Source organism: Typopeltis vanoorti, chromosome 20 (assembly GCF_054136105.1).
Source record: "Typopeltis vanoorti isolate ZY-2024b chromosome 20, IOZ_Tvanoo_1.0, whole genome shotgun sequence".
In the NCBI taxonomy this organism is placed as follows: domain Eukaryota; kingdom Metazoa; phylum Arthropoda; class Arachnida; order Uropygi; family Thelyphonidae; genus Typopeltis; species Typopeltis vanoorti.
In genome coordinates this window covers 100,106,801-100,125,839 of record NC_143568.1, presented here as the reverse complement: position 1 = coordinate 100,125,839, position 19,039 = coordinate 100,106,801, and the positions used below count along the sequence as shown (strand labels likewise).

The following is a 19,039-nucleotide window of genomic DNA, read 5'->3' as shown; positions in this document are numbered from 1 at the left end:
GCTTAATATATCTGTTAATGATTTGTAACCAAGCAGATAATAATAGGATTCTAGTTTTGATGTTGTCAAGTTTGTTTGTTTTTTTAAACCAGAGATCAGTCCAGTTAATGGTTGACCAGATTACTGTGACTTTACTATATAGATTGTAACGTAGCTTGGTTTTTTTTTTTTTTTTTTTTTGTATATATGTGTGCATTCCAGATGATGACCTTGATATGAAAGTCTAAACATCAGATGATTATTTTGGTTTATATTAATGTTTTACTATAGCACAGTGGTTGTTTCCACAATTTTTTAAAAATGAATGCTGATCACCATGTAATTATGAAGGAAAGGATTCTCATAATCCATGAAGATGCAACTCACAAGCAGTGCAGTCATTATGGTATGCTGATGATATGCGTTTCACTTTTGATCAGTCAGCTGGCTTTTTTGAAGAGGTGTTAGAAACAGCAATGTTATTCCTAACTGCATTAAGCTGAAAAAGAAATTTACTTCAGCCAAAGCACTTTGAATGTCTGCAAGAGAAAGCAATAGCTGGTTTAATATAGATTTCATATAGGTACGTAGGCTGAACATACTTTGAAAACATGTCAACTTGCATAAAGAAAAATATTTTCCTTTGTGGGAGATATTATTACATCACTTTTATGAAAATTACTGATTATTAATTTTTTGTATCTGTGTGTGTCTATATATATATATATATATATATATAAATAATTGGGAATTTTACTGATTGTTTGTTGTCCTGTTAATGCTATCATGACATCTTTTAAAAACGATTCTTTAATTGTAATTTTATATTGTGTTCCATTTTCATATTGTACTGAATTTGCCTATGATATATAGAAAAAAGACATATAGACAAAATAGTACAAAATAAAGATATAGACAAAATTATGCAACTAATAAATTTTATATCATGTAAGTTTTAGTTTACGTGTTTAATTTTTCTAAGAGAAAGCAATACTTAGGGAGGAAATTCAAACAGACCACAAACACCTAGCAATGGCCCAAAATCAAAGTTTAGACCTTGTTTGACAAAATTTAGACGTGAATCTCTGGTTATATGAATCCTAATATTTGAAATGTGCTTGAAAGGATCACTGATAACTCAGCTAAACATATTCTGGGAAGTCACAAAGAAAAACTTATAGCTAAATTTCATATATTAAAACAGTAGCAGAATTTGAACACGATCATACAAATTTAATCAATCAGGAATATGTCTTCTACAGCATGTTACTTTAGCAGCAGCAGATCACAAACGAGGGAGATGATGAGCAGCGAACCATATTAAGTAATGCCATGTAATCAACCTATCTAGCCACATCCTAAATAATGATGACCTTTCGCTGCTTAATAAAGGTATAAACTTCATAGTAGTACCTAGAACTGTTAATAAACTGGATGCTATATACCACATAGAAAGAAGTATTAAATTTCTTCTACATAACATAACTGATAAAATTCATTTAGAAACCTGTAATGTTTTGTATTAACAAAAGCCATATGTAGCAATCTTACCAAAACAGAACTAACAGCCTTCAAATCATTAAAAGCCAATAAGAATATAGTTATAATTAAGTGTGACTATGGTCATACTAAACAGATCTGCTTAACTTCATCAAATGAGTTGATTAGTCTCTGATTGCAGCACTTATCAACTTGTAAACTATAATCCAGCTAACAGGATTAAAAAGAAAACTGTTAAATTACTTAAGTCTGTCACTTCTTGGCCATTGGACATTGTTAAAAAACTGTTACTGCATTATGCTCTCTCTCTCTCACACACACACAGAATGTATGAGGTTCCCAAAGTTCACAACAATGATGTTCCGCTTTGGCCGATAGTTGAAGATATAGACAGCCCTGATTGTTACCTAGCCAAAAAATTAGTGTAAGCACTCAAGGATTTGGTTGGTCATTCCCTCTCCTATATAAAGAACATACAACACTTCATAAACAAAATTAAAAACATAGCACTTGGCAAAATATGATTTATTAGTCAGTTTGACAATTCTGCCCTTTTCACAAATATTCCAGTCAGTGACACAGTTTTTCTCTTACAGAACAAATGTCCATTTGATATTTCAGCTCTCTTTGCCCACATACTACATTCTGGTTACTTTGTGTAGTAAAATAAGTTTTACCTACAAAAAGAAGGTACTGCCATGGCTCACCACTATCACCCCTTTTTTAATTGCTGACTTTTATATGGAAGCTTTTGAGCAATGTGCTCTAGATTACTTTAATTTAAAAACCTACAGTTTGGTTTGGATACATTGATGTTTTCATTATCTGGCTATATGGCCACCAAACTTTAAACACCTTCCTCAGCCACCTGAACAAACATCATGAGTGCATACAATTTACCATTGAAATTGAAAATCAAAACTCACTTCTTTTCCTGGATACACTGGTCACACGTCTTCCCTCAGGTAGTCTATTCCTCACTGTCTCCACAAGCTTCCACATACCAGCCAATATGTACATGCTAACTCTTACCACCACCCTTCATAAAAATGCAGAGTCATTAACACTGTCAAAAACAGAGCTATAACAATTTTCTCTAATGAACAGGCTCTTAAACGAGAATTACAAATTACTATCAATATGTTTATAAACAGTGACTATAGTAAAAATACCATCAATAAAGTTCATCAAAAAATTCAAATAATATAGATTATAATAAAACCATAGCTCTCCCATTCATTAAAAGTTTATCAGATAAAATAAATAGAATTCTATACCATTACAATTTCATGCTACTTTTAAGCCACCTATAAAATTAAAAAACATATTCAACTCTTACAAGGATTCCCCCCCCCCCCCATATACTGGATCCATTGCATCTGTAACTTACCTTATATTGGTGAAACTGCATGCACAATTCCTATCCATAATAAAGAACACAAATGACACATGAAATTTAACAATTTTAGTAAAGAAGGCCTCTCAGATCATGCTCTTAACACCCTACACCAAATTGATTAGAGAAAATACCTGTTTCTTACATCATACAAAAACTTAGTATAAATGCAAATTCAGGAAGCCTATAAAATTTTGAACAGGCCCTCCTCATCTAAACAGTAATGGTGGCATAAAAATCCCAAGAATTTGATGCACACATTCAGCCCACATAAGTTCTTCATGTTCTCTAGCAAACCCTTACTTTAGGACTCTAAATAATTTCAGCCATTACTGGCCATCATCTAGACAGTTTTTGTTTTAATTTATCTATTAAAATTATATAAGAGCAAGTTGCTCTCTACCTTAATATATCTCTTAATGATTTGTAATCAAACAGATAATAATAATAACAACAGGGATGCTTAAGGGTCAAAGCTGTATAACTGAGAGGAGACCTCCACATAGCCTTTAAAGGAATGCGGAGAACAGATTAGGTCAGAAGACCTAATATCCAATCCTCGCCTTCTCATGGTGCATCCTGTTGGGTATCTACCTGGATACTGAACAAACGAGGATGGGCTGGCAATTTGAGATTTAGGCGACCAAATTGTATTCTTATTGGCTTAAACCAATATACAAAATTATGGTACAACATGACAAAAATTTCATGCCGGCTGGGGCGTTGCCCGGTTAAACAAAGCCCCCGTTCTTTTCACCAGGGCGAACAGTGAAAAGTCAGCTACTGGAACAAATCTGAAAGCACACCCGAACTCAACATGACCAGAGTTAAAGATCGGTACTGTCAACATAAGAAGCCTGAATGGCAAAGAAATGGAGCTAGCTGAAGAATTCGATAAGTACCAGATCGACATAATAGGGGTGACTGAAACAAAAAAGCCAAAACTGGTGAGATCTTTTTGAGCAATAAACACAAAATGTTATATTCAGTCAAGGAAAAGAAGGAGTAGCCATAGTATTCAACACAAAATACGAGGCTGATCTTCTTGAATGGCAGTCAGTCTCAAGTAGAGTAATGTGGGCAAATATGAGAATGGGGAACTGGACAATGAGACTTATTTGTGCCTATGGTCCCACAGAAGGTTCTACTAAGGTAGAAGTGGAGGAATTTTTTGAGGCTTTAGAAAAAGCAACTGACACAATGAAAAAGAAAAAGTTGGTCCTTGTTGGGGATCTAATTAGCAGAATAGGAAATGATTGTGAGTCATACAAAAATATTTTGGGAAAATTTGGAGAAAAGAGCAAAGCTAATAATAATGGCAAATATCTGTTGGATTTCTGCTCAGGAGATGGACTTGTTATTGCTAACACCATGTTCCAACATAAAAATGTGCAAAAATTCACATGGAGTGAAGAGGCAAGGAATAAGAAAAGTCTCATTAACTATGTTATTGTTGATAGTGATGTTTTCTTCTTGGTGCAGGACACCAGCGTGTACAGAGGATTTGAAATTGGAAGTGATCACTATTTAGTCTTGAGCAGGATAAAATTGAATTTCATATTGAAAAGAATGACATGTAAGAAAGTTTTAAAGCGAATAAAAGTTGAGCAGTTCTCAGATGTAAACTGTAGCACAAAGATTATTGAAGACAAAATGAAAGAGTTTGAGAACAGAAACCAAACCTTGAAGAAAACCCTGATTGATTCAGCCAGAGAGGCATGTGGTGAGGTTGTCTGCAAGGATAGAAAAATCAGAACTCCATGGTGGACACAGGAAGTTAAAGAGGCAGTGAAGGAAAAGAAGAAAGCATATCAAAAGTTCCTAGCAAATAAGTCAGCTTGTGCTCTTAGAGAATACAGAGACAAATGTAAGAAAGCTAAACACTGTGTACAACTAGCTAAACAAAAGTCATGGGAGGACTTTGGCAAGAACATAGAAAATAAATATCTAGAAGGTGGTAAGATATTCTGGAGGTTGTTGAAGAAGCTTAGAAATGGAGGAAAAAGTGCTTAAAAGGAGTTAGAGATGATAAAGGTGACATGAAAACTGGGGAAAAAGAAGTTATCCTTGAAGTATGGAGTAATTATTTCGAAAAATTGCTAAATGAAACAAGCAGTGATAGCACAGTGGTTAAAAAAACACTGACCAGGCATGCAGTCAAGAATACATATCTATACTTGAAGTAGAAAAAGCCATCAAAGGCTTGAAATATGGAAAGGCAGCAGGAATAGATGATATTCGACCTGAAATGCTGAAGTATATTGGTATAAAAGTCTTACAGTGGCTGCACTGCATAGTTCTGAAAGCCTGGACAGAGGGACGAATTCCCGATGATTGGAGTAGAGCTCTCATAGTACCCATATATAAAAAGGGAAATAAAACTGAATGTGAGAATTACAGAGGTATTTCCCTACTGAGTGTTCCTGGCAAGATCTATGCAAGTATACTTGAGAAACAGTTGAGCAGAATTGTGGAAGAAAAGCTTGGAAAAGAACAAGCTGGATTCAAGCCAAATAGGGGCTGTCAGGATCAGATCTTCACTTTACGACAAATAGTTGAGAAAGCATGGGAATATAACAAAGATCTGTATTTAAGTTTTGTCGATCTAGAAAAGGCATATGACAAGGTGCCTAGAGAGAAGCTATTCAATACGCTACAGTTATATGGTGTCAATGGGGCATTATATCAAGCAATACTTAGTCTTTATTTGAGTTGTAAGTCAGCAGTTAGAATTTAAGGAAGTACAGGATGATGGTTTAATGTTAAATCTGGTGTGAGACAAGGATGTACATTATCCCCTCTGTTGTTCATTATCTATATGGATCACATTATGAAAGAAAGTGGTATTAAACATGATATCAGAATTGGAGATGTTAATGTCAGCTCTTTGCTTTATGCGGATGATGTGTTATACTTCTAAATAAATCCGCTACAAGTTTGCAAGATTCCCTGACTAAATTGAATAACTGTTCTAATAGATATGGTATGAAGGTCTCAATTAAAAAGACAAAGACAATAAAAATAAGTAGAATCATTGAAAATGTCAACTGTGTTGTGAATGGAGAACCTGTGGAACAAGTGAAACATTTCAGCTACTTAGGCACGATTTTTACTGAAGATGATAAATTAAATATAGAAATAGACAACAGAATCAGCAAAGCTGGTATGGTGGGAAGTCAATTGAATAAATTCATATGGAATGAGAGAGAAATTAGTCGGAACACTAAATTAGCTGTGTACAAGACAGTGTTCAAACCAGTTCTAACCTATGGATCTGAGATCTGGGTCAGAAATAAAACATTGAGACTGCAGATATGAGAGTTCTGAGAAAGATTAGAGGCGTGAACAGATGGCATCAATGGCAATATCATATTAAAAACGAGGATATTAGGAAAGAACTTGACATTGTCAGCATCCAGGAATACGTTAGCAGAACTAATCTTAGGTGGTATGGTCACTTAAACAGAATGGGCAAGGAAAGATTAGCAAAACAAGTGTTCTCTGCCAAGTTGGCAGGAAAAGAATATAGGTGGATTGATATGGTACAAAGTGCCTTAGACGATAGAAATATAAGATCTGATAATGTTGGAGTCTTGACAAGTAACAGACTGATTTGGAGGAAAATTGTAGATAGGAAGTTAGTAATGATGTAAATTTTTCATGTATTACTATCATATCCTGTACACCCCTTGAGGGTACATGTCAGGAATTTGGTGATGATGATGATAATAACAACAGAACTCTAACTTTGATGTAAGTTTTTTTTTTTCCACCAAAGGTTAATCCAGTAGTGTTAACGATTGACCAAATTACTGTGATTTTATCATATTATGTAGATTGTAATGTAGCTTGTTTCTTTGTATATATATGCGTATATAATCCACATGGTGACTGTGATATGAAGGTCAAAATGTTGGGTTATTAATCTGGTTTATATTAAAATGAAGTTTTACTATAACATGGTAGTTGTTTCCCTAATTTTTTAAAATTAATGTATCTTTATTTATGGCTGATATGCAAGTTGCCATGTTATGTCATTTAACTTGTGATCGATTTATTATTCATGAAAATTTATATTGTTGTATAATCTCTTACGAATTTGAAAGTTATTTTTATTCTCAAAAATGTTGTTATTCATAGATTAAATAGATAATTTCCCCTTGTAGACCAAATGAGTGGAATCCTGCCTTACAAGCTGTTCAGCGTCTTCAGAAGGAATGGTATATACCCAGGTCATTTGCACAGTCAGTTCATGTTTTGACTAATGAAGCTGTTATTAAAGGTAATTTTATTTTCCTTATGTTATATATAACTATAAGACACTCTAACAGCACAACTATAAGATCATCCCAAAAGCTTTCATAATTTTGACATTTTCACTTCATACAATTGTGAAACATTATTGTTGTATTGGCACCTCCATGGAGTCTGAATGCTCATCACAAGAGACCCAAACTATCCACACAATATCTATAATACCTCTCCTTGAACTCATTAACAGACACAGCACTCACATCTGTCTCTAGCAACCCATTCTATTCATTCACTACTCTCCAAGTGAAAAATATATTCCTCTACTAACTACTAACTCTACTTGACTCAACTTCCAGGAATGACACGCTTCCCCTGCATCAATCCTATAAAATCTTTGAAGTAACTTAAAAGTTTCTATTCATATCCCTTCTATTTTTGCTTATCAACCAACTTCTGCAACCTACAAAGCCTCGGTCTATCGTCATGGGATGCATTCCACAACCTGAAACTCAGCTTTCTCTTTTCCAAGTTTCCCTTCACAATTTTTTAAGTCTCTTCTCATGTATACAGTCATACCTCGATTAACTAAGTGGCTGCATTCCACAAAATTACTTTGTTAAGCGAAACTTCATTCTCAGAGGTAAAATTAATATGGCCATAATAATTTCTTTACGTTCGTACATAAAGAAAATGAAAGACTTTTTTTTTTTTGAAAAAAGAAAAACTTTATTAAATAAAATGTCAATATTACATACCTAACAAAGATAAAATCATGACATTTTAAAATATGAATCTAAAGTGGATTGTTTATGCTTTTTTTTTCTCTTTCATTTAACAATTGCCTATACGGATTTATTGCATTTAACACTGATCACTTCACAATATCACTTCCTAAATCAGGAACATTTTCACTGAAAAAATGTAAAACCTTTCCAATGTAATTCAAGCACCTTTTTAAATCTTTGTTTGCTAACACTTTTTCAGTAGGCATTTCTTTAATTTCATCTTCATTTTCTTTGGCTTCGCTGCTAACGAGGTTTTATAAATCTTCCACTGAAAAATTATCTTCTGCATTTAATAAATCTTACATCCTCTTCGTTGACATTTTCGAAACCTGTTGATTGAGCCATCTGGATAACTTTGTTTCTAATCTCTTGAATGTTATTTTCTTCTTCTAGTACAGCTTCTGGCCACAATTTATGCCAAATTTCATATAAGCATTTCTGAGTGACTTCTTTCCAAGAACTATTAATGTTTTCAATTGCATCTTTAATGGTGTAGTTTTTCCAAAAAGTTTTAATTGACATTTGCTCTTTATCTTCTAGTTCAATTAAATTGCTTAATGTACCATGCAGATAAGCTTTAAATGTTTAAATATTTAAATCAGCTTTAAATGTTGCTATTACTCCCTGATCCATTGGTTGAATCAGGGATGATGTGTTTGCTGGAAGAAAGACAACTTTGACAAGAATGCGTGTCTCTAACAAACTGTTAAGATCAGTAGGATGCCCCAGAGCGTTGTCCAACAACAAAAGAGCTTTTTCTTCAAAATTATTTCTTTGGCAATTCCGTTTTACTTCTGGACAGAAATGGTTAACAAACCAATCAGCAAATTCTTTGGTAATCCACACGTTTCTATTAACTTTCCATATTACAGGTAAATTTGTTTTTATGTTACCTTTTAACGCTCTCGGTGAATGGTAAACTAATAACAATTTTAATTTAAAATCACCAGAGGCATTTGATCCTAAGAGTAACATTAAATGGTCTTTGGCTGCTTTGAACCCAGCTGCTAATTTTTCTTCAATAGAAATGAAGCTTTTTGATGGTAACCGTTTCCAGAACAAACTGCTTTCGTCAACATTGAACAGCAAATTTGGTGAAACATTTTCCCTTTCAATTATATCCTTTAGTTTTTCTGGAAACTTATTCACAGCTTCAACATCTGCACTTGTAGCTTCTCCTGATAATTTTACACTATGAATTCTGGCCCTTTTTTTAAATTTCTCAAACCAACCACGAGAAGCCATAAAATTTTCCTCAATATGACTTCTTCCTAAATCAGTTTGTTTAGATTTCAGGTGATTAAACAAAAATAATGCTTTTTCTTGAATCATCATTAAAGGCATTGTGACATATCATCTATCCACAACATTTTCTCCATTTATTTCTAAAATTGGACTCCTTAAGCGAGTTAATTTTGCTGCTGTAACATCTGTACAATTTTGAGCAGACTGTTTTATTTTTTCTAATTGATTAAGTATGGTTGTTAAAGTTGACTGCACTAATCCTAAAGAATGTACCACATCGGATTTTCTTTCACCCCTTTCAACATGTTGTACGATATGTAATTAGTTTCTAAAGAAATTGCTTTTCTTTTCCTTGATTCTGACATTTTAACTAAATATTGATATTTACAAAATCTACAATAATGCTATCAGAGAACATATGTCATTTATTGCAATGCATCACACTGAAACACATCCTGTGACGGGTAAGCAATGACTAAATTATGCAGATGACGTGCAAAACTGTTAAAACAGACACATCCACAGCTTGGGAGTATGTGATAAGTTGCTGTTGTTTGCCAATCAGATGATTATCGGGGTTGACCTTAAAATTTTAATATTTTTACATAAAATGGGACTTGAAATTGCAGACTTCGTTATATTGAGGCTTCGTTACCAGAGGTAACATTCACTGAGGTATGACTGTACTTGTATAAATTTTATCAGGAACACTTAGTAGAGAAATTTCTCTGTAATTCTCATATTTATTTTTATTCTGCTTTTTATAGTGGGAACTATGAGAGCTCCACTCCAGTCATCTTGACCCCTCTCATAAGACCTTATGCGGTGTAGGCACTATAAAACTTTGATACCTCGATATTTGAGCATTTCTGATCAAATATCATCTACTCCAGTTTGAATTTCTGGGCATTTCTCTTGAGTGTTGTCTACCACCCTTCTGCCACTGCTTGTTTCATTTAGCAGTTTTTCAGGGTAATTACTCCAGACATATTTTTATCATCATTCATGTCACCTTTATCATCTTTGATTCCTTTTACATACTTTTCCTCCATTTGTAAGCTTTATCAATAGATTCCAGAATTTTTTCCCACCTTCCTGATAAATATTTATTATCTGTGTTCTTACCAATGTATCTTCCCATGAATTTTGTTTAGCTAGTTTTACACATTGCTTGGCAACTTTTTTTTTTACTGTAATTCCCTCTTTTACTTCCTGTGATTCCTCCACATAGTATTGATTATTCTATGCAGACAACCTCATCATGCGCCTCTGTTGTTGAATCAGTCAATATTTTCTTCAAGGTCTATCACAAACCTTAAAGATTTGTGATAGACCTTCAAGTTTGTTTTCAAACTGTTTAATTTTTTCTTGAATGATATTTCTATATCATCATCAAATTCCTGATTTGTACCCTCAGGGGGTGTACAGGATAATTATCATAGTACTACATGAAAAAGTTACACCATTACTGACTTTTGATCAACAGTTTTCCTCCAAATTAATCTAGTATCTGTCACGACTCCAATATTATCAGATTTTACATTTCTAACTTCTAAGGCACTTTTTACTGTATCAATCCATCTACATCTTGGTCTTCCTCTGAGTCTCTTTCCTGGCAAAGAACACTTGTTTTGCTAATCTTTCCTCTTGTATTCTGTTTAAGTGACCACACCATCTGAGATTAGCTCTACTAACACACTCCTGAATGCTAATAATGGCACGTCCCTTTCTATTATGCTCATGTTTAATGTGATACTGCCATTGATTCCACCAGTCTTTCTCAGAACTGTCATATCTGTGGTCTCCAGTCTTTGATCAAGTATTTTATTTGTAACCCAACTCTCAGATCCATAAGTTAAAATTGGTTTAAACACTCTTGTATACACAGCTAATTTAGTGTTTTGACTAATTTCTTTCTTATTCCATATAAATTTATGCAACTGACTTCCATACCTGCTTTACTAATTCTGTGTCTATTTCCATATTTAATTTATCGTTTTCACTAAAAATTATGTCTAAATAGTTGAAATGTTTTTCTTGTTCTGTAGGTTCACTGTTAAGGATACAGTTGTTTTCATTGTCTTTTTGTTGCTGATTCTCAGTCCAAATTTATTACAAGTTATTCATTCAACTATTCAGAGAATCTTGCAGTTTTTTAAACTTTCTTACACATTTTTCTTTTCAGTATGTTCAGTGTCATCCAGTTTAAAATTAAATGATTGTCACTTCCTAATTCAAATCCCTTGTATACTTTTTTGTGTCCTGAACCATCATGAAGATATCACTATCTATAATAACATGGTCAACAAGATTTTTCTTATTTCTTGTGTCTACCTCATGCACATTTGTTCGCATCTTTGTGTTGGAACATGGCATTTGTAATGATCTATGTCTTGAATAGCGTTTTTCTACAGATTTTTCCAAAACATTTCTTTTTTGTCTGGTAAACATTTCAATCAGAAATGTGACCATCTTCATAAATCTAATATAATGATATAGAGATAGGGAAAAGCAGTCAGAAACTTGAAATATGGTAGTCAGCACAAACAGATGATATTTAATCAGAAATGCTTATATATGGAGATATAAAAGTTTTACATGCCTGCACTTCAAAATTCAAAAGGCCTGAGCAGAAGGTTGAAGTACAGATGATTGTAATTGGACTCTCATGGTGCTCATCCATAAAAAGGAAAAATAAAACTGAATGTGAGATTTACAGAGGAATTTCCCTATTGAGTGTTGCAAACATAGTTGGGAAGAGACTAAGAAAAATTGCAAAAGAAAAATATGGAAAAGAACAAACTGGGTTCAGACCAAATAAAGGTCAGGATCAGAATATAAAGGGCATAATGCCAAGCAGTACATAGTTTATATTTAAGTTGTATATCAATAGTTTGAATTTAAGTTTTAAAGTCATATTTTTAATATGTTTTATTATAATTTTTTTTTACCTATAGTAATATATGTAAGCTTGAATTTTGGCTGGTTAAATCAATTTTCTGAAATGTATTTTTTTTTTTCTAATTGACAATTTTTGTTTTAATCAATGATAAAAAAAAAAAAAGTTCCATTTTTAAATTCTGTCCTCTAAAATATATAAAATTCACTTGTTTTGATTTTAGTTACAAAATTCTTGTTGATCATTATTGTTAGAAACAGTCACTTAAAAAGAAGTCTAATATTTAGATAAATATGTGGAAGAACTTACAAACATCATTTTAAATGTGCTCACCTTAAATTCAATATACTCATTCTACTGACTAGTGGATTGTTTATGAATATTACTTGTTAGAATTATGAATTTTCATAATAGAAAAATTTCTCTTTAAAAATCAATACTATAAATGATGAATATGATAAATTTATCATATTTATATTACATTATATTTACATTATGATAAATATGTGAAAGAACTTGCAAACATCATTTTAATTGTACTCACCTTAAATTCGACATACTCATTCTACTGCAACTAGTGGATTATTTATGAATATTACTTATTAGAATTATGAATTTTCATAATAGAAAAATTTCTCTTTAAAAATCATTACTATAAATGATAAATACAATAAAATTATCATATTTATATTACATTATATTATATTACATCCATGGAAACTGGGCAAAAGTGTGGTTAGTAAGGGTGTTAGAGCTGGGTTCTTTACTTTTAGAGTGGTGAATGAGTGGAATGGGCTGCCAGAGTCTGTGGTGGATGCTGTGACAGTGAATGAGTTTAAGGCGAGGTATGATAGATACTGTATGAATGTCGAATAGTTGTGATGAACATGATTTGGGGCCTCCCTCGATGAGTCTAAGGACTCCCTGGAGTTGCCCGTAATAATAATAATTATAAGAGCCTGTGTAGCTCAGTGAATGTGGCGTTTGCACACCATGGTTTAAATCTAGTCAATGACTAGAGGAAATTTTTCGAAGCCTTTTTTTTTTTTCGACCAGTTCCCAAGTTAGTCGATCTCTGGCACAGGCAGGCTGGTTTTTTTCTCCAGAAACTCAGGTTTTTCGTCCCATAAACTCAAGAAAATCTACTGTAGAACCCACACTATTTCAGACATTAAATATATTGTGTTAGGATTAGGAACCACGAGATGACGGCACTTGTTGAGCCATCTCTCTTCACTGCATGCCTCTTAATTAGCGATGGCCTTGGGCCAGCTATCTCTAATTGGGTACCGGTGGAGATTGAACTGCCCACTCAGTCTCCAAAAGTTAGATAGGGCTAAAACGGCCTTGCCTATACTCCCTATACGGGATAAAAAGGCATTAGCTGATTTTTTTTTAAAGGTTATATTTACATTATGATAAATATGTGAAAGAACTTGCAAACATCATTTTAATTGTACTCACCTTAAATTCAACATACTCATTCTACTGCAGCTAGTGGATTGTTTATGAATATTACTTGTTAGAATTATGAATTTTCATAATAGAAAAATTACTCTTTAAAAAATCATTACGTCTGGTTTCGAGATAAATATTTTTCTCTTATAAATAGGTTCACCACTAAAAGTTTTATGGGCTCCAACACACCATGTAGCAATTGTTTTATGAATGCTGTAAGTGTTTTAATTATTATTATTTTTTTAACTTTATAATTTAAACTGCAAATGAAGGTTATTTAATATGTTAAAATATAATGTAAAAATTTTTCAGTGCTTTAATTAAGGGGATATTAGATCGCACATAGTTTTAAAACTGAATAAGAAACTCAAAGATTGGAATCAGAGAGTTTCATGCTGAATATAGTAAACTATAAAGTATCGGCGATCACTTAGCGTGAGCTAATACAAGTGACCCTAGTACGTAGTACAATACCGGACGACTCGTTGCAAAGGTGGGGAAAGTTCAGATCGCTATTCTTAGGTATTTTCCATAATGTAAAAACACATTTCCTAGGAAATGTATGCTGTTATTACCTATTAAATGTATGCTGTTATTGGGTAATGACCTCCCTCCATAATGTAATAACAGCATACATTTCCTAGGAAATGTGTTTTTACATTATGGAAAATACCTAAGAATAGCGATCTGAACTTCCCCCACCTTTGCAACGAGTCGTCCAGTATTGTACTATGTACTAGGGTCACTTGCATTAGCTCACGCTAAGTGATCGCCGATACTTTATAGTTTACTATATTCGGCATGAAACTCTCTGATTCCAATCTTTGAGTTTCTTATTCAGTTTTAAAACTATGTGGGATCTAATATCCCCTTAATTTAAGTAATGTTTTCATTGTCGAAATGAAGCTTATTAGCTCTTTATACTTAAGTAAATTTTTCAGTGCATTTAGTAGGAGTTACCTACAACTACCTATTCCTTTCCCCTTCAACAAGCTTTGATAAAATATTTTATTACTTATCTATTAGTCACTCTGGTATACATCAGGATTACTAAATGAATAACCATATGCTGCATGTATATGTCAGGAAATGTGAATTTTATTGTTGACTTGATCAACATATTGTGTTGGTTGAATTGCTTAATCAAAGCAGATTACGTATGATTCAGAATCATATTGTGGTTTTTATTACATTAAATGAAAGTGGGATCATTTCAGCTGCTTCATTCCAAATAATAATATTGTTTTTTCTCAGATGGTGTGGAAACTAAAACATGACTTCCCTCTTTATCAATGTTACTGATATGTTTACATTATATATGCCTGGCTTCTGAGTGGATTTATGCAAATATATTATGATCATCATCATCAGCAGCAGTAGCTTTCTTCGGTCCACTGTTGGACAAATACCTCTCCGTGCTTCCTGCATTTTGGCCAATCTTGTGCATCTCTCCACCACCACCATAAATGTCCACGATACCTTAATCTCATCATCCCTTTTTACTGCTAGTCTCTTAGTTTCCGATATCCAATTCTTGGTATCCATTCTGTTGTTCTCTTTGTCCATTTGTTAGACATTCTCATCACATGTCCTTCCCTATGCCATTGCCTTTTCTTACTGATGCAATGGCCATTACATTTGATTTCTTCCTTATCCAGTTATTCTTTTTATCTAACCATGTTATTCCCATAATTGTTCTTTCCATGTTTTGTGTGTTATTTTCAGTTTCTCCAGCTGTTTTTTAGTCAGGCTCCAGGTTTCATTACTGTAGGACATTGTTGGACGTACACACTGGTTTAGATCTTACTTATTAACCAGTTTGGTAAATTGCCTTTAAATATATCTCTTTAATGGTTAAAACTTTCCATCCTGCTGTTATTCTTGCTGAAATTTCATTATCAAATTTATGGTTGTTTGTAATGATTTGTCTTAGATATTTGTTATGAACTCACTATTTCAGTCTCTCTTTTAGTAGTATTTTCACTATACATTATTTTCTGTTTGTCCATATTGATTTGCATGCCTATCTCCAAACTTCATTTAATTTAATAATCATATATTATAATTCTTTTTGTGGTGTTGCTATTAGTATGATATCATCAGTAAATCATAGATTACTTAACTATCTCCATCAATATTCAGTCCTCTTTTCTCCCAATTCAAGTTTCTCATAGCATATTCAAGGAATTCAATATCTCACCAAAAGTATTCACTGTAGCAAATACTTTTGATAAGATAGAGTCTTCCTATCTGACTCCTCTTTTTAACCAGTTTAAATATTTAAATTTATTATTACTGAGCCTCTCTTATATATATGAGTTAATATATTAATATAAATATAGTCTATTCCTCTGTTTTGAAGCTTCTAGCATTTTACATAGGTCTGTTGAATTAAAGATTTTTTTTTAATAATTTGTAAAAGACAGAAATTGGTATGTTATATTTTTTTTTTTTTTGTTTTTAAGGCTTTAATTTTTTTAATTTAAGGCTTGTTAATGATCTCTAGTTGAGAAGGTTGTTCTGAAACTTGCTTTTTCTTTTGGTTGATAAATTTAATATATTGTTTATTCTGCCATCCATAATTTTTTGGAAAAAGCTTATAAAGAACTGGGAGAAGAGTTATAGGTCTATAATTTCTTATGTCAGTTTTTATATCATCTTTCTTATGTAGAAAGATGATTTTTCCAGTATGCCAACTCTTAGGGGTTCTTCGTGTTCTTAAACACTCAGTATACAATTGTGATAGTATGCAAGATTTTATTCTAATAGATTATATATGAGAGATCTCCATTTTTTATCATTTCTATTAATATTTCATCAGGTTCGGGTACTGCAAAGTTCAGTATATTCTGTGTTTCTCACACTTACACTATGTACATCCTGTTTCATGTTTCTTCTTTTTTTCTGTTAGGTCTTTTTTTCTATTTGTGCTTTTTTTTAAATTCCCAGATAGATTTTCAGCACCTTATTATACTTTTTTGTTAGGATGCTGTTGAAATTTTCAATATTCGATATTAGATAAATTTTTTAATGTATTTTAATAAATTTACTTAAAATTCTTCTTTTTTTCTTTTCAAATATTTCTAAGATGTTTCTTTCTTCTTTTTTTTTTTTTAATCAGTTTTTGTCTTTCCATTCCTAGGTTTATTGCTATCTTACTTTGTTTAAAATATTTGTCTACAATGTATGCTTTGTCTGTTAATATATATAATCAATTTCATTCTTATTAGTTGTTCCATTTTTTTTTAACTTTCTTTTTGAAAAAAAAAATGTTCATTATTTTTATTTCCTTTCTTCTGCAAATTCCACTCATTTCTCCCCTTTCATTTCTGGTGTGAATACTGTTAATTCCCACAGAGGATTGGATTAATTTGAATTTTTCTTTTTTTCTATCTTTGTGATATTGTGATACTATTCCTTAAATTGGTATGGCAACAGAAATCTCCATTTGCAAACTCAGACACTTTTTGGGGGTTTTATTTATTAATTGCAAAAAAAAAAGTTTCTTTGAAAGAATCACAGTGAAAATACTAAAGAAATGAATGATACAAATATATACTGTACTTAGAATACAATGTATAAGGAGAGGATATAAATTACATTATGGTTTTCTGTAACTTTATCTTTGGTTAAACAAACACACGTAATAACCACAGTAATAAGTTTTAATGAGTTTTAACGTAATGTTATTACGTGTGTTTGTTTAGTCATGAATTCTCCACAGGTTTAATTGTACATTTATCTTTGGTTGTAATTCTACTTGCCATTTTCATAGTATTCAGAAATCCTATACAGCCAAGCCTCACATAATGTGAGTTCATTTGATGCATTTTTCAGTTACTGCTGCAGTTTGAAAAAACTGTACCACTTTTTACTTTAAATGATGTAAATTTCCAATTAATGTGACAGTTGAAAAATATTTGAATCACACACTAAGCTTATTACATGAGTGATAAATGTTATTGCCTGCTACCTGCCTTAGTGTGCTCCATCAACCATTGGCAGCAGATGTATTTCACCAGGATCTAGAGAAACTTGTTAGCTATTGGAAATTGTATTATGAAAGAGATGCTGTTCAAATATTGAACACTGCCAACACTGTTCAAATATTTCCAGTATACAATAAACATTTAATTATATAATTACAGTGAAATTTCATTATCTTTTACATGGTATATAGTTACAGGAATGCATTAGCAGAGCTAATCTCAAGTGGTATGGTCACTTAAACAGTATGGGCGAGGAAAGATTAGCATAACAAATGTTCTATGCCAGGTTGGCAGCAAAACGACCTAGAGGAAGACCAAGATATAGGTGGATTGATACGGTACAAAGTGCCTTAGACAATAGAAATATAAGATCTGATAATGTTGGAGTCTTGACAAGTAACGGACTGATTTGGAGGAAAATTGTAGATAGGAAGTTAGTAATGATGTAATGTTTTTCATGTAGGACTATCATATCCTGTACACTCCTTGAGGGTACATGGCAGGAATTTGATGATGATGATGATAGTTACAGGGACAATGGATTTGCAGAATGAATTAATCATCTTAATCAAGGTCAGCCTGTATGTCATTCTTCTTAAAATATACTGTTGTTTTGCACATTATCATCACAAATTTCTGATATGTATTGTCAGGGAATGTACTGCATACTGATAGTACCGTGATGAGTGTATAATACTGTTAACTTTCTGTCGATATTCTTTCTATAAATAGTGTTATCTTTCACGACTCACAATATTATTATCTTATTTTTCAGTCTTCTAAGTCACTTTTAGCTACATCACCTAGATCTGTGTCTTTTTCTATCTTCCTGGTATCAAGTACACCTATTTTTCTAACCTTTCTTCTCACATTCCATTTAAGTGACCATACTATCATAGATTAGCTCTGCTGACACATTCTTGAATGCTAATGTTGTGTTCCCTTTTTACCATCCTATAATTGTTAATTACTCTTACAAGTTTAATTTTTTATCTTGTTTGTAACAAATTTCTTACTATACATGATATCACCCAAATACAAGGTATCTAAGCTCTTGCTCCCCTTAGTGTCCTAAAACATTTATATTTTTTAGCTGCGCCATTTAGAACATTTAGTTTATGAAAAGAATCAAAACAAGAAATAATTTCTTAAATATGTTTAGGTGTGAAACAGTTATGCACACGTGACTGTCAACTCGTAACTTAACCCCCCCCACCCCCCTGTGTGGCTAGATTCGTATTATTACAAGCGGTGCACATTGAATGGCAATTTCAAACAACTGACTTTTCAATGAGCGAAAGTTTATTATACACATAAGCACAATACAGTACATTAAAATTCGTTAAAACTTAATTCAATACTAAGCTGAAGCAATACAAAGCAATACTAACAAAACACAAAAGATAGGTTATTAAACTCTATGTGGGAAGGCGATTATGCCACCACAAAAAGACTCCACACATATGATAAGAGGATATTCTCTCAAATGTTAACAATTGACTAAAACTTCTCATCTGTCTGAGCACAATATTAT

General features: G+C 32.5%; 1 protein-coding gene across 2 annotated transcripts in view; it reads left to right on the top strand.

Moving 5' to 3' along the window:
- LOC150095712 (uncharacterized) overlaps positions 1 to 13,731 on the top strand; it is a 200,006-nt gene extending 186,275 nt beyond the window's left edge. For both annotated transcript variants that reach the window (XM_090410298.1, XM_090410297.1), the window contains exons 12-13: positions 7,042 to 7,157; positions 13,671 to 13,731. In XM_090410298.1, the coding sequence (XP_090266424.1) occupies positions 7,042 to 7,157; positions 13,671 to 13,726 (172 nt within the window). In that variant the 3' untranslated portion in view covers positions 13,727 to 13,731. The remainder of the gene's footprint in view (positions 1 to 7,041; positions 7,158 to 13,670) is intronic.
- The last annotated feature ends 5,308 nt before the right edge of the window (positions 13,732 to 19,039 follow it).